Source organism: Aegilops tauschii, chromosome 7 (genome assembly GCF_002575655.3).
Source record: "Aegilops tauschii subsp. strangulata cultivar AL8/78 chromosome 7, Aet v6.0, whole genome shotgun sequence".
In the NCBI taxonomy this organism is placed as follows: domain Eukaryota; kingdom Viridiplantae; phylum Streptophyta; class Magnoliopsida; order Poales; family Poaceae; genus Aegilops; species Aegilops tauschii.
In genome coordinates this window covers 538397669-538418768 of record NC_053041.3, presented here as the reverse complement: position 1 = coordinate 538418768, position 21100 = coordinate 538397669, and the positions used below count along the sequence as shown (strand labels likewise).

At 44.4% G+C, this 21100-nt stretch overlaps 1 protein-coding gene across 3 annotated transcripts; it reads left to right on the top strand.

The window, feature by feature from the left end:
• Positions 1 to 1189: 1189 nt before the first annotated feature.
• On the top strand, positions 1190 to 14065 carry LOC109784204 (zinc transporter 10). Of its 3 annotated transcripts, none has more exons than XM_040394582.2 (5): positions 1190 to 1354; positions 1551 to 1608; positions 1686 to 2272; positions 11693 to 11842; positions 13649 to 14065. In XM_040394582.2, the coding sequence occupies exons 1-5, from the start codon at positions 1331 to 1333 to the stop codon at positions 13805 to 13807; spliced, it is 978 nt and encodes a 325-aa protein (XP_040250516.1). In that variant the 5' UTR covers positions 1190 to 1330; the 3' UTR covers positions 13808 to 14065. The 3 variants fall into 3 exon arrangements, with proteins under 3 accessions (XP_040250516.1, XP_040250515.1, XP_040250517.1); XM_040394581.3 differs by lacking the exon at positions 13649 to 14065 and adding an exon at positions 12038 to 12580; XM_040394583.3 differs by lacking the exons at positions 11693 to 11842; positions 13649 to 14065 and adding an exon at positions 12038 to 12580.
• Positions 14066 to 21100: the final 7035 nt, after the last annotated feature.

Genomic DNA, 21100 nt, shown 5'->3' with positions numbered 1-21100 from the left:
TTGGTTGGAAGGAAGAAACTCCATTGCTGCTTAGGAGTTGGCGGTGAGTAATTTAAAAGGGCATGCATCGGCTTTCGTGTAACTGGTAGTCAGTGCTCTAAGTCAAATTTTATTAGAATGGATATCCCTACAAAATTTCCGTGTAAATGTACAACACTAGACATGGTATTTTCATATTGACTACCCCATACGAGATATATGTACTAGGGGAGTTGGTGATTGTATGTCCCTTTGTCGGTACGTCCGTCGTCCCTACTCATTATTTCTGTCGATACGTATGCACTATTTCATAGATCTTCTAATGTTTTGAAGAAGTGGCCAGGTGATAGTTAGGGTAAGATGACCAACATTTGAATTGACGACAATGATAGAGCAAGGATGGATGAATTCCATGGATGTGGAAGGAGGAACGATAGGGAGAAAACTACTTTTTCTAGATGCAGTGAAGGTACTGAAAGAGACAATGACATAGGGAGTTAAGGACACTTCTAATTTTGTAAAATATACATTAGGGGTCTCCCCTACTATTTCATGTTAAAAAAGAGACATGATAGAGAAAGAAGTGGGAGAAAGAATTGGAAGTTGCCGTTATATGGATGAATATCCATCATGTTTGACATACACTTCTGAATTAGAACAATGACCAGTGTATACATTTTTAAGACCCGTAGCAACGCACGGGCATTCAACTAGTGTAAACTAATAAGGGAATGTAATACATGATGGTTGGGAAACAAGTTGGTGAAAATTATTGGCTCCTAGTCATTAGTTATACTGACTTTTTTATTTTCTTTAATTTCTAACCTTTTGAAAAATATTAGTAGTTGTTTAAAATCAACAGCTTGGCTCCAAAGCTGCCACAGGTCACAGCTATGCATCGGCTTGTAGTTTATGCACGGAAAGTCAAAAGGCAGGCACGCACAGGCACAGCAACTGTTGATGTGCAACGGCACCGTCATTGTGTCGACATCGCACCTCCGCGTCCAGACATCCACACGCAAACGGTAAGAAAAACGGAGAATCCAAGCCCACGCGCACGTCCTCGTCTCACGGCGTCACCCGGCGCGTCGGCCCTGGCCCACCCCACGACGGCCCGCCGGGCGCCCGACGGGGCGGGATGACAACATGCGGCGCCCCGATGTGGAAGAGAGAGGCAACAATCATGCGTGCGCCTACTGATCTAGCTTAGCCGAGGTACCTTGCGTCCTTCCCCCTCTCTCTCTCTCTCTCTCTCTCCTGGCGTGCGTGTAAACTCCGCCCGCCTCTGGTCAATACTGACTCTCATCCGACTGTTCCGGGGGACAAACAGGAACGCGACTGGATTGAGCGCATGCGGCGGCCGGCGTTCCTCGAGGTGAGAAATCATCTTCCTGTTACAGTTCGCCGGCACGATCAGCTCGTCTTTATCCTCCTGCTGCTTTTTCACTTGTGTGTTTTCCCTTTCTTGCCCGAGCGGCCGGCCGCCGGCGAAAATCCGTATTGTTTCAACTAATCCGAGGCTCTACTCTAGTTCGATCAGTAATTCCGTTGCTGTAATGAATCCATCTCAGGAAATGGAGCCGTACGTCGTCGCACCCTATCTTCGCGCCTACCTGCACCGATTCGCAGGTAGAATGGTAGTTGACTAATAGATTTCGGGGTGGCATCGCTTTGATGTCTCTGAACCATCTGATGATTGGTGGCAGCTTCGGTGTCCGCGGCGAGCTGTGACGCGAGCAAGGTGGGCGGCGGCGATGTCTGCCGCGACGAGGAGGCGGCGCTGCGGCTCAAGATAGTCGCCGTTGCGGCCATCCTTGTCGCGGGCGCCGCCGGCGTCGCCATCCCGCTCGTCGGCCGCAGGTGGCGGGGCGGGGCTGCAGCCGGTGGGGGCGGGTCCACGTTCGTGCTCGCCAAGGCCTTCGCGGCGGGGGTGATCCTGGCCACGGGGTTCGTGCACATGATGCACGACGCCGAGGAGAAATTCCAAGACCCTTGCCTCCAGGACTCGCCGTGGCGGCGGTTCCCCTTCGCGGGCTCCATCGCCATGCTCGCCAGCCTCGTGACGCTCGTCGTGGACTTCCTCGGCACCCAGTTTTACGAGCGCAAACAGCGCGAGGCGGCTGCCGCCGCCGCAACGAGCGCCCAAGAAGAGACTGCGGTGGCGCTGCTGGAGGACGGGAGGAATGCAGGGGGCGAGAAGCGTGAAGGAGCGGTGCACCACGGCCACGGCCATGGCCATGGTCACGAGAACGAGGCGGGTCCGTCCCAAGCTCGTCAGGTGGTTGTTTCCCAGGTACGAACACAGTCGTTACCCAGCATAATCGTAACGAACTCATATACAGTATACGTACTGGTATCACTTGCTTAATTGCTAAACATGTTTTTCGAAGATGGACGAACTTAGACAAATCCTACCATTAAAGAAGCAGCGTGCATATACTCTTGGTGCAACTTTTTTAATAAGCTGTATATCTGAAGCTCTGAACAGACGGGGCTAGATTTGCCGACGATTATGTTTTGATATTAAAATTATTTATAACTTTCATACAGTTCGTTGTATCTGTTCTATGGGGTTATAAATATAGCAGAATAAAATGGTACAACCTCCGTCCGGAATTTACCGTCGCTGAAATGAGTGTATCTAAACGTGTTTCAGTGTGTAGCTGAAATAAGTGTATCAGACGCGTTTCAGTGTGTAGATACACTCATTTTAGTGTAATCTTAGCCATCCAAATCATTCTAACGGCTTGAAACTAAGTTGAGTATCAGAAATTGGGTTTGGATTGCACATTTAGTTATCCTTTATGACTAATTTCAAATTGTTAGGAAAATTGCATACTCTATTCATCATTACTTACCACTAAGTTACTATGCTATTGTTGCTTACCTTATTTGTTGCTCCAAACAATGAATTGTTATAAAATGTCGTTTCTTATTATAGTTGTGCGAAGTTAGATATCTAAGAAAAGGCCGAGTGACCGAATCTAATGGTATGCTATTAGTAAGAGATGTAGTTTTAGAACTTAGGTAAATGACAATACCACTAAACAAGCGGGAAGTGGCTATTCTGCACCCGGGTGTGAAGAGTAAAATAAAAAATTATCAAACAAATTAAAAAAATCAATTTTTTTTGTGGTGCAAGATGCTCAAATGCGTGAGGTTCGTGCAAAATTTCAGCTTGTTTCGACATTCGAGGATCTTGTGGCAAAAATGACAATATTTGGGTGTGTGAGAAAGTTTTGAAATCAACACTATTCACACTATATTTTGACTTTATTGCCATGAGCTTCTCAAATGTCCAAACAAGCTAAAATTTTGCACGGACATCACGCATTTGAGGATCTTGCACCACAAAACATTTGGATTGTTTTGGTATTTTTTTAAGATTTTTACTATTCAGCAGGTGTAGATGAGCCTGGGCACCGAATTGAATTTTCGGGCAAAGTGAGTACTATCTACTTTGAAACAATTAGTTTATTTAACTATTTGATTAAACCTAGCCATCGGATCTAATATAATGGCTTAAGTATAAGTCAAATATCTGGCCATATTAACTATCCTTTACAACTCATCTTCTCAAATCACGAGGAAAAACTGTACAGCCAAATCATTGTTCTTAGTAACGGCCTATAATTTATGACCTTATTTTCTTCAATGTGTTGTTACAAAAAAAAATATGACTATCATGCATTTTCTTATTAAAATTGCGCAAACTAAACCAAAAGGCCGAGAGTTCCAGATATAGTAGCATTCCATTTCCGAGAGATGCATTTTATATGCTGGACAAAACATTTGTTGCACTGTATATTGCTAGTATTTGCAATATTTGAGAACCAATACACGCATCTAAACTCACATAAGAGCTTAATGAACAACTTTGACTAGAAAATAGCGAAATAGTGAATGACATATCCGAAGATCCTGTGTTGTAACCATCTCTAGCATAAGTGTAGCACCATTGATCCCAAATGAGATTGACCTGACCATGCAACGTGACGTTTTCCCCAATGCCAATGCATACATTCAAGACTTAATAACATGTCAAGAAACCCATGGCCTCGTTGATGTGAAATAAGACTTAAAATCTTCATTGTTAAGGCTTCACAAATAATCTCCACCAAAGATTTTAATCATCCCTTGCACGAACTTTTTGAAGCACTCAATTGCAGTCCTACCACGAATCTTAATGTAGTCACCGACCATGTCCTTAGCATACCATACAAACAGCGGTGATGAACTCATATACTATCAGTTCCTTGATTGCTTAATACGATTTCTATAGAAGAACACACTTAGAAAAATGCTTTGTATAGAAGAACGAACTTAGAAAAATATCGGTACCAATAAAAAAGCGACATATACTCTAGATGCAACACTTACGTTAAGATATATCTGAAGTTCTAAACGCACCTAGATGCCTAGATTTAACGATGATTGTGTTTGATATTAAACTTCTAATATAAAAATTATTGTACCAATATAAGTAATTCCTTGATATAAATATTCTTAGCCACCCAAATAATCTAATTGCTTGAAATAAGTTGAATATCTAGAAATTATGTCCCATGTTAGCAAGTTTATTTCTCAACTATACTATGTTAGTTATCCTTAACAACTATTCTTTTTGAATTGTAAAGAAAATTGCACAACATATTCATCATTCCTTATTCACGAGCTATAATTTCTAACCTTATTTGTCGCTTCATGTGTTGAACTGTTAGAAAATACTATGGTTGGCATGCCCTTGTTTTGTGTATAATTTGAATTACTGCCAGAATTATCTAAACATAGAGTTGTAACCTATTTTGGCCAAATTTTAAATAGCCTACTACAGTGTTGCTATAGATTTTGGTCATCCCTCCCCCTTTAAAGCTATGCACTTTAATGCTAAACTAAAATGATGCTATTAGCTTTCTAAATGCCACTATAACACTAGTTTTAGAGTCATTTAGTGACCTTAAGCCGCTGCTGCCCGGGGAGGGACGCACGTCGGTTCCATAAAGCCATCCATCTTACTCCTCCTTGTTTTTGCTATATATATATATATATGATGCATTGATGAAAAACTTAGTTTTTCAATTTGGATGGGTTTTTTATGTATGAATATGTGTATATCAAGTATATGTGATGTATAATATATGATGCCTGATTTTATGCTTAATTTTTTTCAATTAATGATTCTAGAAAAATGCAAAATGGTTCTTAGCTTCCATATAGCTCTACTATAGATTTTCATAGCTTTTGGTCGAGCCTCCGCTGCCGCTAAATGGCATAGCTTGCTATTTAAAACTTTGATTTTTTGCTTACTGCATGTACCGCTATAATCTGACCCCCACTGAAGTTGTCGATTAATATATGTTTTGTTGTATACCATTATATATTGGCCCACCAAGTCGACTTTTCACCTCCGGATAATATTGAAATATCTATGTCTTGGTGCAGCTTACTTTCTAGTTGATCAAATAATAACATGTAGTCAACTCTGTAATTCTGTGGGGCCTAATAAAGTCGTTCCATAATTTTCATTTCTTGGACAGCCACACGCTGTCGGAGGTGTTTGGTTTGTGGCAGTGATCTTGTCAAGAAAAATATGCTACTTTTGGTTCAGTGTGCCAATTATTTATGGATCACACATTCTTTGCTTCTGTCTCATGCACGTGGCATATATTGACTTTATTGTCATTTAGTCAAATAGTCTTTTGTATATCAAAAGCGTTATATATTTTTAAAGGACGTGTAGCTAATTTGGTGATCAAATTTAAAAACACTAGTCATGAACCCATGTGCATACATGTGCTACCTATTTTAGGAAATGCATAAATATTGCGAACCCACTGATGGCAGTTTCTAGCAATTAATATAGTAGTTTCGATGGAGCTTGCTTTCTGTTTACTTTCTTCATTGCGTTCATACGATCACATTAACTTATGTGGTAAATGTTTGAAGAATAATCAAAACAGTAAACTTAGAAAAATCAAGCACCTCACAAATAATTAACCTTAATGCAGCATTTTAACTGTAATGCATTGCCCCACTCCCCTTTCTCAATCCTCCACTCCCATCAATTCCTGTACACAATCAAATTTAATAGTTCAAAGCTTACCATGTTTCGAGATGTTGAATCTATAGCATATGACATACCAATCATGTCTTTTTTTTTTCTATTCTTAAGTTATCTAATTCCCAAGATCCAAAGAGGCTCTGTATTTGAAAATTCAAGACATACGAGCTGCATTGGAAGTCACACATAGAAATGCAATTAAAAAATGTGATGTGAACTAAATTTCCGGTATGCTATGAAGCTTTACTTAAGTCATTGGTTTCCACCTTCGCCACCGTGCTTGTCCATCAGGGACATGGGTGGATTAATTGGTACACGGGTCGCTTGGATGCCCATATTGCTATAGGTCAGGAAGAGTATTTTGTATCTCTTGCAATTTCTTCCTATATGATAAGGTTATTAGGCACCACGCAGGGGTAGAAGGAAACAGCAAATGAGATCGTTATATGTTTATTGTTGGAAAAAGTGAGGTAGTTGTAGACACGGTAAACCATGTTTCCTTGGCCCACCTTGTTTTCTTGGGAGCACATATAAGCAGCACAATATACATAAGCACATTGGTATATTGGTCCAACTATCATATATTTGTTTGTTGTTCTAAAGCTGAAGAATTCATTTTTTCCACCAAAAACAACATCTGGAACCAAACGATTAATGTATCAGGTAAGCTAAGTTGATAAATCTCTCTTAACATTGGATATATTCTTCACGATATATATTTGTGCACATATATACGAATGGGTGAAGGAGGATGGATTGATGGTAAAAGTAATTACACTCATACACGTCAAAGAAATCTTGTGAGAACCCAACAATTTGGTATATAAGCTCAGGGGAGGTAACTCTTTCTAAGCTATAATTGCAGGCTAAAAAAATGTGCTCTTTATGAAGCTTCAGGTAACCCATCTAGCTCAACAGAGTGATATAATGGAGAGTGTGCAGATCTACTTCTCTAAGAGTGTCTTTTTAGGTGTCCACATTAAGCCTCGGGAAGAGCATCTGTTGTAGAAGAGGCACAAAACGAACAAGTGAAAATAATTATAATCAGGAGGGAGCACTTTTCACAGTATGTCTTCTAACACCACACACCTGCGAAATGAACACAATACACACTAATTGCAATGCTTCACGCATATAAAAATGTTAATACTTCATATGCTTTTTCCTGTAAATTCATGTGCGTCCATAAGAGTAACTGAATATATACAGAAAGCCTAAAAGGTTCCTAGTTAACTCATAACATAACAAATCTAGTGGATTGGAAACTAAACCTTGTACTCAAACAATGAAGTATCTGTAGGAAAGACCGGTAGATCTCAGTCTATTTTCTCTACCAGAACAGATACAAAATTAAATGAGTGCATAAAATGTGGCAAAAGAGGATCATACCAGTGAAGTAACAGCTGACAAACACCAGCTAAATCTGTTCTTGACGGCATGGGCATCGATGGGGTACTTGTTCTTTACGAAAGACTGCAGAGGAGTTGTGCGCTCACAAGAGAACATGTGAGGACGCCGTATGCTATTTTCATCCAGCAGCTGCAAAGGGACAATAGGTAAATTTTCCATGGTTTTGGTAGGATTAATGTGGTCTTGAAAATAGCCTCTAATATATCACTGCTAATTGCTAGTTAAATGTGTCATCTTCAAACCTAAATACGGTCCATATTAATTGCCCTTGCCTTCTAGCTAGTACTCCCTCCGTCACAGTTTAGTAGGAAGTAAGAGTTCAAGATGGACTTTTCACAAACAAAATAATAAATAAAGAGCTCATAACATTAATACTTGTGATCAGTGAAGCTTGCACGACGGTATACGAGGAAATAAAAGTCACGACATGTGAAGTTAGCTTTGTATCTTTTTGATACATATATTAATTCAATGGTTGTCTTTCTACCGTGATTTTCCCTCGTACATGTGATACTACTTTTTACTATGTATGTGCGCGCGCTTTCACTTGACAATTGTTCTTGCCAAATTTGAAAGTATAATAAGGTTATAATCAATAACCTGGAAATCTTGGATCCAGAGTTGAACATTCAAATAGACTTTTCCTTAATTATATTGGAATATTTAATAACAATTATGACGTTCATTTAAGAAATTAGTGAAATTTAATAAAGAATATGATGCGACTCGGGAGGCATTCAGCCGCCGCTGCCGCTAATTCACCGGCTCAACCCTCCTCGCCACCGCTGGCAAAGGCTGTGGCGGGGCCTTCGCCCTCTCTTGTCCTCCCTCCTAGAGATTCCATATCCGCCCCACACCGTCTGAAGCTCCCTCTGATGTCCCTCCTGCGGCACCGGCGGGTGATGCGCTAGATCTGGCCATTCCCGCAGCCGATCTGCTCGCTTCTGTGGCTTCTTGTGGAGGCACCACGAAGCACTGATAGGCTCCTCCGTGGCGTGGAGGTGAGCGCCATGGGCCAGCATGGCCTTGGCCAGGAGGGCCGTGTCGCCAGTTTGCTTGGGCTTGTGGCTTTTGCGGTGTGCCAGACGGCCACCCATCGTCGTCCTCCTCCGTTGACGCCTTTGGTTGGGTGGCTACAGCCCGGTGGATTGTGGCCTTTCCCCACTACTAGTGTGCCCAGATCTGGCTCTGTAGCTGGTACTGGCTTGGTTCCGAGATGCTGAAAAGCTTGTTTGTGGGTTTTGACGGCTATCACTCCTGTCAATCTGCCTTCGACGATGAAATGCAATCTACGAGCGACAGCTTGACGCAGAGAATATGGTTGTGTAGTGACAGCGGAATGGTCCAGCGTATGTAGCTGCCGGGATCGTAGAAAGTGGTGGGACAACACATGATTGACTTTGACTCGATGGTGCTTCTCGAGTACCTAGTCTAGAGCAGCAGGGTTAAAATCCTAGGTATGAGTCGAGTTGGTTTTACCTGACAATGGTGATATTTTTGTGCTGATACCTTGTTAAAGGCACTGATTGGATATGCTCCAACCTATTCAGGGTGAAAACCTGGAAATCTTGCCTTTGTTGGTTAGATCCGTTGGCAGCGCCGTTTCCTTCGTGAAGGCGTTGCTGTTGAAGAACTTTTCTCACCGTCCATCTGGTGTCAAAAGTTGGTTGGTGCGGATATGGTCATTGTTGTAGTTTGTCAATCTTTGATCATTTGGTTTTTCTTCCTTGCTTAGGCATAACTTTGGTCTTATATGAGTTTGTTGTTTGTTAACGGGTTAATGTATGTTGGCGTTGGTCGTATGCATCCTAACTATGTAGAGGTCGGGTGTGCACTCATTGTGTTTGTATCCCCTTGGTGCTTCATTTTAAGTAAATAGCATACACCCTTTGTCGAAAAAATAAAGAATACTATTAATTAGGGCCTAGATAATTTGAACTTTATGAAATTCTTGATTCTTATTGTTAGTAGTATATACTGCCATCCAGAACCTTGTTAGTCTGTGCATGTACATTGCATACTTTTTGGTAGAAGACAATTATTGCTATAGAACTCCGGCTTCTAACATTTTTTATTGATACTAATTTTAATTTTAATTAATTTTTCTTCCTATGAGGTGCATCTTAGAAGATCTTGTTCACTATAACTACATACATCGTAACTTTTTTTGGATCGAAGGCATTACGCCCAAAGTGAAATAATAAATCCACAAACGGCAAAGTCATAGTGCTTAAAAATAGCTTACAACTAACAGACAAGCAAAATAAATAAGAGAAATGCCGCTTGAAATGTCGAGGCCATAATCCATCGTAGCGGCCAGCACTCGTGGGGGGGGGGGGGGGGGGGGGGGGGGGGGAGTTCATAGGAGGGGCACTACCTGGAAGGTCATACCCTTACCTACTCTCCATTGGCCAAACAAGGTCACGATGCCAACTGTCATTGCCTTTGAAGAGGGCCACCCTTCCTCTGGCACTAGTTCACACGGCATCACATTATTGGCGGGCAAAGAGGTTCAGCCGAGAAACCACATGAGCAATTCCGGTCAGACTGCCACATAAGAAAACATAAAGTACACACACTGCACCAGCTAAGCTCACCACGAGCACCGGTGTCGTGCACAGCTCAACCACATAGCAAGACAACCACGAGCACCGGTGTCGTGCACGACTCAACCACATAGCAAGACACAAGCTAAAGAATGTAGCCACAAACAAAAAAGGGTCTGTTTAGGACACATCTAACCTGATCTTCACTATGTTTGTGGTCTATTTTTTTTTGTCCCAGCTTTTTTTTGTTCCTTGTTGCTGCCTTATTTGTGGAGTTAGATGTGACATCCTTAGAAAACATGTGAATTAGACAAACTGAACAAAAAATACGGTCACAAAGAGGACAACAAAACTGACGCAACATATCAAGGCCTCTTGAAATACCGTACTCTCACTACCAGCAGTCGTAAAGGTTATAACCCCTATCCCCTCTCTCTGGCTCAGCGTTGTTGCCATGTTAGCGAACAAGCGATACAGGGTGTAGACAGGGAGACTTAGTCGGGGTGCGCCCCGTGAATTCATCGTCGCTGACCATCCGAGCAAACCGTTAGCCCGATTGGGGACAAGGGTTTTCACCCAGGGATTGTATGGGGAACTAACCTCGACGAATCCTCTGAGGAGGGAGCCAGCATCGTGTTGTCCTTTTCATGGCCCCCGCGACCAGCTAAAGTTCTCTCTCCATTCCCCATCTCCCCGTCATCATCCAACTCAACCAGTATACTCGGTCCACCGGCCCCTAGGGCACTAAGTTGCTTATTTGGCCGAGTGGGAATTACAACGTGGTACAAAAGGGGTAGTATTATTCATATATGATGCAAGGGTCGATGGGGAGCCTAGCATGCCACATGCTTGCCAACATCTCATTTCCATGTGTGGTCAAGGTAGCAGGCTAGCACTCTCGGCTGCCACCCCCCAAAAGTTAGCACTGCATTTATTTGATACACATATTAATTCATTGAATTTTTTTCTGACATGATTTACACTCATGCATGTGATGCATGCTATTATGAGTGCAGTTTTACTTAACAGTTGTTATATAAAATTTGAAGTGCAATTTGTCAACCTGAAATACAATGGATCTATAGTTGAATATACAAATAGATTTTACCCTATGTTGTGATATCTACCAATTGTGAGGATTGATTTAGAAATTGACGGAATTAAACAATATTGTGATTAATTAAGGGTCTTGATCTTTTGAATTTGCCAATTATTTATTTTTATTGTTAGATATACATCTAAAACCTCGTCAATTTATGCATGTACTGCTCATGTTTTTGGGTGGAAAACTGTTTATAAAACTCTAGTTCTAACCTTTCGAACATACACATAGTATAACAGTGATCCAAAATTGGTTTTACTTCATATGAGACAAGGTGGTATCTCTTGGAAGATCTTATCTATCTATAGTAGTTGCATTTACCATAATTTATACATGACAAATGGTGGCCATTATATTCTAGAACAGCCATATGAAATAAATATTTGTTGATTTGCATGATTGTAGTGGCTTATTTTCCTATGGTTTTACTAATATAGCAAATATTAGTAATGTAAATGAGCATATAAGCAAATTAGTTAGATATGTGAAATGCACATGGAATTACAGTTGGATAGATGTTTTGAGTTGTAAATTTCACGGGTATATATATGCTTAATTTACAGTGATTTGCTGCATGTATTTCCGACCTTCAAGATTCTGGAGTTGGGGATTGTATCACACTCGGTGATCATCGGGCTATCGTTGGGTGTTTCGCAGAGCCCGTGTACCATCAAGCCTTTGGTTGCTGCCCTGTCCTTCCACCAGTTCTTCGAGGGTTTCGCGCTAGGTGACTGCATTTCCCAGGTTAATTAACGGTCTCCACTTTTCCCTAATCATGATTAGTGTGTGGCATTTTGGACAATGGAAAGAGAGGATTCTCACAACCTTCGTATCGTAATTAACACGCACCTCCTCAGCCAAGAATAGTGCATATGCATCTGTGTTACGTAACAGTTCCTACTTCAAGTAAGTTGTATCATGAACAAATCAATAATGCAGGCCCGGCTGAAGGGTCTCTCTACTCTCTTGATGGCTTTCTTCTTTGCCATCACAACACCCACAGGAATCGCCGTGGGGGTGGCCATGGCGTCATTCTACGACCCATACAGCCGCAGAGCGTTGGTGGTGGAGGGCATTCTTGATTCCATGTCAGCTGGTATACTGATCTATATGGCACTTGTGGATCTCATCGCGACTGATTTCCTTGGCCAGAGGATGAGCAGCAGCCCGGCCAGGCTGCAGGGTGGCGCATACATCGCATTGTTTCTTGGGGCCATAGCCATGGCATCCCTTGCCATCTGGACTTAGTTAATGTTGGTGATTGGTGTGAATATTACCCCTTACTGCTTGTATAGTCCCTGAAGAAGAGGGGAGGCTGCTTGTTTTTTCGTTGGTTCTTTTGTTTCCTGTTATTGACATGGTGGCGGTGGGATGTAAAGGTGCCTTTGTTGGTAATGAACAGCAACATCCCTCTTTGTTATACACTGTGATGGATGAAGATACAGGAGATGAATTAGTTCGGAGGATAAGGAGCACGAGGAACTGACTTGGTCCAGTCGATACAGTCCTGTCTCTCATACTTTAAATCATTTGATTTCCATTTTTGAAGGACTTAGTTAATGTAGATACAGACTTGCAAAATGGGATATCATCTATAGACCGAAAGACCAAGGGGGTCTTGGTATTGAGAATCTTGAAGTTAAGAACAGATGCCTTCTTAGCAAGTGGCTGTAGAAGATTTCTTTTGAGACTGATGCCATGTGGGCCCAAATCCTTCGCAGCAAGTACCTACAGACAAAGTCCTTGTCCCAGGTCACAGTCAGGCCAACTGACTCGCCTTTCTGGAAAGGCCTGATGAAAGTCAAACAATCTTTGTTTAATAGGACAAAGGTTGTTATTGGCAACGGCGCTAGTACACGCTTCTGGGAGGATACTTGGCTCGGCGAGACACCCTTGGCCATTCAATATCCGTCTTTATATCGCATTGTTCAACGACGTGAGGTGTTCGTTGCTACGGTGTTTCAATCCATCCCTCTTAATATTCAGTTCAGACGGTCGTTAGTGGGCAATCGTTGGGAAGATTGGCTCCGTCTAGTTCGGAGACTAATGGATGTCCATCTTTCTCAACAACCCGATGAATTACGCTGGAAACTGACTCGGTCTGGAGTATTCACGGTTAAATCAATGTATATTGATGTAATTAATTCGAGCTCCATTCCTACCTCCAAACATGTTTGAGCTGTCAAAGTTCCCTTGAAAATAAAAGTGTTTATGTGGTTTGTCCATAAACAGGTTATTTTAATCAAGGATAACTTGATTAAGTGTAATTGGACAGGACCTACGAGGTGTAGCTTCTGTGATCGGGACGAGACGATCAAGCATCTCTTCTTTGATTGCCCGTTTGCCAGAGTACTTTGGCGGACGGTTCACATTGCTTTTAATATTACTCCGCCGAATTCTGTCACTACGTTATTTGGGACATGGCTCACTGGGATTGAGCCTGAATTAGCGAGACATATTCGTGTTGGAGTTTGCGCTTTGTTATGGACTATCTGGACTTGCAGAAATGATTTGGTTTTTAACAGAACATCACGTATTCACTTTTTGCAGATTATTTTCCGAGCCACGGCCGTGATCTGTTCATGGTCGCTACTCACTCCGATGGAGGCCAGGGAGCATTTGGTTACTGGATCTATCCGCTGGGAGATGGTAGCTCGGGATATCTTCAACCGGTTTGGATGGCGGTCATGTAATAGGATAGGCAATTAGTTTACCTATCTATCTTTAGCCAGCCGGTTGTGGCATCTTATCTTGGCTAGTCTGTGTGTCCAGCCTCTTTAGCTCTGTGTGAGCTGTCTTTTTATTACTTTTCAGTCGGAGACTTTGGAACCTTGTTGGAACCTTTTATTTTCATTAATAGATGGCCGTATGCATCACTCTGATGCAGAGGCCAGGGAGATCCCCTTTTTGAAAAAAAAAGTTAATGTAGATACAGTCCTGTCTCTACATTGTTTGGCCCGCATGCAATTCAGTGCCTCCTCTTGCATTTTTTCCTTCATTTTATTAATTTTTCCTCCGAAAACTTAGAGTAAATCCGTATTTGCCCCCATACTAGCCAAGTGGCCCGAGTGTTGTTACGAAACATGACATTAATTATAGTGTCATACTCTTTTGTAAGTTAGTACGTCGTGGCACACATGCACTTGCTATACTGTCCAGCTTCCTCCTGGTGGCATACCCTAATAAACAGTCCCGTGTGTCCCACTTACACGTGTCAATATACATACAATGTTAAATAAAAAAGTAACGAGCCAATAAACTTGGGATCGAAGATGCGTCATGGATCCTAGGGTACCATGTACATGAGGATCGATGTGTGTCGTCTTCTTCCAAAAGATGTACTTCTAGTTTTTTGTGCTTGCGCACCCACGCAATGTTGCATTAGATCTTCGACAAAGGTAAATCCAAAAGCTTTCACTTGATGGCTCAAGGGTGTGTTCACCTTGGCCTGTGGCATCTCCACATATGTGGAGTTGTCACCAGACTCGACGACAGACTGCACACGATGTCCAGTGCATCTTGATGAGTGCCTTGACCTTGAATCTACGAACTAGTCTTCGAAAACACTGGTTGTCTTAAGCGTCCGCATGGCAACGATGATCCTATGTTTGGTTCATGCATCTTGGAAATAGAGATGATTTGGGAACCTAAAATTTATTACTGCTTATTAACAAGGATGCAACCGAAGGATGGGAGCGCGGAATGTGACAAGGTACTGTGAGTGCTGACTAACTCTTTTCGCGAATGCGCAGGGTGTGTGTCATTTCATTTATAGATCAATAGAAAGAACAGAGCTGCGGTCCTCACACTGTGTACACTACAAGCCGCAGCCACGAATGTTTTTTTTTTTGAAACGGTCATCGGGGGGGGGGGGGGGGGGGGGGGGCTCCCCATCTGAATATATTTCAAAAATAAACATATCCAGTTTATAAGGAAACCCAGATCGAAAACCAAACATGGCGGACCAGTTTATAAGGAAAACCAGACAAAAAACGCACAAGCAACGAAGCCTCATCATCCACACGGCACAAGGCTACAGTCGCCTCAACACACACCCCCATGTCCGGAGCCGCCCCTCCGACAACCATCGCTCGCGCGCGAGCCACAACGCCGCACGGCACGGGCACTCTATAGCCCTAGCTACAAGAGACAATCGCCCGCAGACCACGAACGTTGTGCCAAAAATCCAGGGCCGCCGCCCTGACATACCAGCCAGACCGACCTCACTGATCCCGTCGGCCGGGTCGAGGCACTTGCTACCCTCGCAGCACAAGGACAACACCCACACAAAGCAGAGGCACGACCTTGCCCCACAGAGCCGTGAATGCTTTGCAATCCGAGGCCGCCGCCTTGGCGCACATCCACCATTCGGAGCCGCCGCTCCAGCATCCAGCAAACCTTAGCCACACGAGAACACCACCACCGTAGATGAAGAGCTCCAATCAACCGAGGCCATCCAAGATGCCTCAAGGCTATTGGTGCAGCCGAAGGGCAACGAGCGACCGAGTCCACACCCGGCCGAAAAGTCACATGTGACCGAGGCTACAACACAACAGCGGCACCGCCAGCGAAGCCAAAGGGCATCAAGGAGCCGAGTCTACACCCGGATAGCTTCACCGTGTGCCACCACCAACCACACCTACCTCCGCAGACGACACCACAAACCCAACCCCAAACATGACTCCAAGATGGCGACTCCAAGGAGCAAGTGATGTCAAGACATCACCGCCACCGGAGCGGACAACGTCCGATCTAAGGTTTTCATCCAGAGCCTGAGACAGGAAGATTGGCTGAACAAAATCCACAACGACACCTCCAACGAGGGAAACGACGTCCATAGACGTCATTGCCACCAGCATCGACGAGGTCGTTGCAAAGTTTTCACCTGGATTTGAGCAGCACACCGAACCTACAGAAGAGAAAGGGCTGAAGCACAAGCCAACAGCTAAAAGCAGAGCACCACGACACCACCGCGAACCCCCGCCACCAGAGCCACTCGTCGTTGATGCAGAGCCGCCGCCGCACGGACCCAGATCCAGCCGCCAATGCCCATCAGCACTCCATCGCATGCTCACCACGCCACCACCACGCATCCAGCTGAGCAGGGAAGGCAGCCCCGTCCGCCGACGCCCAGAGCCACCAACGTGAATGAACTGTCGGCCGCCGCCCCCTAAAAGCCAGATCCAGATGGAAGCGAATCGGTCGACCGATGCGAACTGAGTGCCCAGGAGCAGCAGCAGCACGCGAAGGCCGACGCCCCCGAAGCACCAGCACTGCGTCGACGAGGCAGCCGCCGGCGTCCGCCCCATAGGACGGACCCCCTGATCCAACACGACGGCTCCGCAGCCGAGAATGTTGTTGAGTAGAATGCTAGGAGTTTTTCGGCCCTTTGGAATACGACATCAAATTACAGGTAAATCGTATTTAGCCCTCTAGTACCAGCTTTCGCCCAGGTACGAGTTTCCACCTAGATGGTGTGAACCAGGTGGGTGTGCCATGGATGTGGTCCCTCGAAGATGCAGCCGTTTCGGTGCTTCTAGATGGTCCATGCAGAGAGCGAGATCATGGAGCCGAGACCGTCTGATTGTTAAAAATAATAATTTGCTCATAGGCCTCATGTTGGAGCTTATCCTATCGAGTGAGGGATATGGGAGTGTGACGCCTGTGATGTAACAACCCTCATTTCATAGTAAAGATTTATGGCATGATGACCAAACTTATGAGATTTTGAAAATCATCATTCAATAGTACAGAACGGTTTGTTTCTAGCGGTTCAAAAAACCCTCACGGTAGTTCAGTAGTACTCCCTCCGTAAACTAATATAAGAGTGTTTAGATAACTAAAATAGTGATCTAAACACTCTTATATTAGTTTACAGAGGGAGTACAAAACAGGTCGTGATGGGTCGTTCTCAAGAGCGAACTGCTTGCTGGTTAGGCCAATCTTTGCCGCTCGAGGAGTTCCTGGACCTCTTTGGGATTCGCTCAGACCCGGATGTCATAGTTGCCTCATTGCTGTCTGGCGATGACAAGAACCTCTCGTTCCGTCCAAACAAGACGGCATCCTAGAACGAGTTCATGGCTAGGTTTGAAGGGTCTTGCTCTTTATGGGCCCGGACCAGATGCGTTTAAAAACATTAATGCATTATTCGACCAAGTCCATGAGCTGCGCTAGCGTCTCAAGACATGGCATTCCCCCACGTGTCTCAAGTTTAGCCTATTAAGACCCCGCTCAAAATTAGGATGTTCATGTGGCAGCTACTCTATTGCCGGCTCCCCAAGGGCATGGAGGTGATGAAACCTCACAGACTAGGGGATGGTCTATGCCCTCGGGGCAGCAGAGGATACTGAACACATTTATTCACCTGCTATTCCGCCCAGTTCGTGTGGAGATACCTTCGTGAGGTTTTCCCGCGGGACTAGTGTCTACCTAGTTTTCGTGCTCTACATGAGTTACTTGTATGTGCAGTTGGGTAAGACCGTCGGCTACAATGGGTAGCCTTTGGTGGTCTTGCCTAATTTTTGTAGACAATCGACAGTAAGATGGTTATCAAGAAGACCTTCGTCTGCCTGGTTGCTGATGCTATTTACATCAAGCCATCTTTTTTGTAGCAGTGGTGGCCGTTGGGTAGGACGTGCAATTGTGGGGCGATCATCACTTTGATCTCGGAGCTGCTATCTCTTTCATGACGGCTATCTCCCTCTTTGCTACCCCCAGCGCTTAAGCGAAGTGCTCATTATGGTTTTTTGTATTTTTATGCTTATAGCTCACTTTAGAAGTTTTTTTTTCTTTTGGTTGGTCGTTGAACCTTTGTCTACCCTTGTGGACCATGCGGTGCTTTATCTATGAAGGAAGCCAAAAGCATGTTCCATAAAAACTACTTCCTCCGTAAACTAATATAAGAGCGTTTAGATCACTACTTTACAGAGGAAGTACTTACTAGTTGGTTAATTACCCACGGGACTTTGCTCGCTCGATCATGGATGATCTTATTTTTCCCGCAAAAAAAGAAAGAGTATCGCGAGTAGGACGCGTTCTCGCCCAGTACCGTACCGTGTATCCTTCCAGGTATAACGAATAAAAACACATACTCTATCACCCTTGATACCCCCCCCCCCCTCCCCCCCCCCACACACAAAATATTGGGAATATCCTTGGCATCTTCAACATATGACGCACACAACAACCTTTTATTATAAAACAGTAGTAAACATCCAGTATGAAGATCAAAGCAAAAAAGGCCCAACCATAATCGCCTAATAACATGACTACATCACAAAACACATACCTATTGCTTACTGGCCACCCAAACCAGATGAATGTATCTCGTGATGCGGTCTCCCAATGGCTACACCCAAAGGCCATAAGTGACTACTCCTCTAGAGGCTACAAAGAGCACAATGCACGGATCCATCCTATAGCGTGAACGAACCTGCAAAGTGTCGTTCCGTTAAAAACGCAATCATTACAACAACTCCAAAATTTCCAAAATGAAGCATACAATTCCAATCCGATATGCGCATTAAATTTTTGATGACCCTCAGCAAGTCAGTTTCCAAACAAATTCGTTATACTAGCTAGTAAACAGTAGCTGATTAAACACTACATGGGTTGTTCGGTAAAGAAGCCTGGGAAATGGGCAAGCAAGACATAGATTTTTATTTGTTTAGTCGCCGAAACAATATTTCTTGCATCCCTGTCAGCTGCATTTTGCCAAATTATCCTTGGTAAGAATTACCCCATGATTAAGGAGCCACATAAAAAACCTTAATGTTCAGTGGAACTCTTGTCTTCCGGATGTGTTGTCTACGGAGGAGTGTGTTGATGAGATCTTCATACATGGGCTTCACAGAGGAGACACAAGAGGAATTATACTCGATATAAACCCTATGCCGGACGACCACCTCGTACGCGTGGCCGCCCTGCCCTGCCGCACCGCTGTCTCCGTCGGTGCCATCATCATCATCGTCCCTCCAGCGGCGGTACGGCGCCGGAGGGCCGTGGTAGGCTTGTCCGGCGGCTATCTGCCGCTCGCTGAGGAGGCGCTCCGCCTCCTGATGTGTCGTGCGGATTGCCACCGCGGCCACTACCAACGTGGCCTTCGGAGCCCTGGTGGTGCCCTTGCTGCGGCCGGCATCGGCGGAGCAGTCGCTAAGCGACCACTCCTCGCCGATCTTTGGCGAGCTCGCCATCAAGGCGGCGGCGACACATGGTAGCCGTCTACGCGGTGGTCACGGAGCGGTCGCACGCCCACGTGGCAGCGAGGTTTGGGTCGTTGCTGACCCAGTCCGGTGCCACGTCGCTCTTGGCGAACGCGGAACGGCGACTGGCATTGCATCGGTCGTACCGCTCCTGCTGCCGAGCTGGGCGCTCCGCCTCAGAGACGACGGCCCTCAAGCCCAAGGGACTGCTGAGGTAGTGGAGGAGGTGAAAGTGCAACTAATCCCCGGGTGGTTTTGGTAGGTCATAACAACATATAGCTCATTGAACTCATATCAATTCAAGATTGATATTTCGGGAAGTTCAATGAATGGCATGGCATGGACTAGGAATGTGGACCCGTCAAAATGCTAAGGACATATATTGACTAAAGCTGAAGATTCTTCATTTTATTTTTAGTGATCCGAGATCACATTGAGTCCATAGAAACGCCAATACTATTAAAAGGGGATGAGGTGATGCTTAATGGCTTGCTTTCTCAAATGCTTAGTGATATTGCTCCAAATACCCTCAACCACTTTCTCCATCCATATATGTCAAAACCCTAACTCCAACTCGGCCCCACCGATTTATCCTATCCAGATCCACCGAGTTCATATGACATAGCCACTGCCAGAGACCCGAGCAATTCGGTTTCACCGATATGGATCTCGGTCTCACCGAGGTGGTCCTGCAATCTCTCTGTTTCCTTTGTAACATTTTGGTCACACCGAAATGAGCAATCGGTCACACCTAGTTTGCTTGACTGACTCTCTATTTGCTCTTTGCTAAATTCGGTCTCACCGAGTTTATGCAATCGGCGCCACCGGGATAAAGTTTGCCCTAAGCCCTAGCACATCGGTCCCACCGAGTTGTTCCAGTCGGTCCCACCGGAATTCCTACCGTTCACATTTTGAACTAAATCAGTCTCACCGAGTTCATCTATTCGGTCTGACCGAGTTGGGTCAAATGTGTGTAACGGTTGGATTTTGTGTGGAGACTATATATACCCCTCCACCCACTTCTCCATTTGTGAGAGTGCCATCAGAACGTGCCTACACTTTCGGCATACATTTTCTGAGAGAGAACCACCTAGCCATGTGTTGAGATCAAGATATACAAATCCTACCACAAGAATCTTGATTTCTTGCCTTCCCCAAAGTTGCTTTCCACTCAAATCATCTTTCCACCATATCTAAATCCGTGAGAGAGAGTTGAGTGTTGGGGAGACTATCATTTGAAGCACAAGAGTAAGGAGTTCATCATCAACACACCATTTATTACCTTTTGGAGAGTGGTGTCCCCTAGATTGGTTAGGTGTCGCTTGGGAGCCTCCGACAAGTTGTGAAGTTGAACCAAGAAGTTTGTAAGGGAAACGAGATCGCCTACTTTGTGAAGATCTACCCAAGTGAGGCAAGTCCTTCGTGGGCGATGGCCATGGTGGGATAGACAAGGTTGTTTCTTCGTGGACCCTTCATGGGTGGAGCCCTCTGTGGACTCGCGCAACCGTTACTCTTCGTGGGTTGAAGTTTCCATCAACGTGGATGTATGATAGCACCACCTATCGGAACCACACCAAAAATCTCTGTGTCTCCATTGCGTTTGCACTCTCCAAACCCTTCCCTTTACCTTCATATGCAATATTTTACTTTCCGCTGCTACACTCTTAGAATTACATGTGTAGGTTGATTGCTTGACTTGTGCTAGTTGCTAAAATCTGCCCACAACTAAAATTGGGAAAAGGTTAGATTTTTATTTGGTTAAGTAGTCTAATCACCCCCTCTCTAGACCTAATTTCGATCC

Excerpts from the sequence above, each read along its gene's own strand:
- LOC109784204 (XM_040394581.3), top strand. The coding sequence starts at position 1,331 with ATGCGGCGGCCGGCGTTCCTCGAG. Across the intron at positions 1,355-1,550 it reads GGCGGCCGGCGTTCCTCGAG|GAAATGGAGCCGTACGTCGT; the intron begins GTGAGAAATCAT and ends AATCCATCTCAG. Across the intron at positions 2,273-11,692 it reads GTCAGGTGGTTGTTTCCCAG|ATTCTGGAGTTGGGGATTGT; the intron begins GTACGAACACAG and ends CCGACCTTCAAG.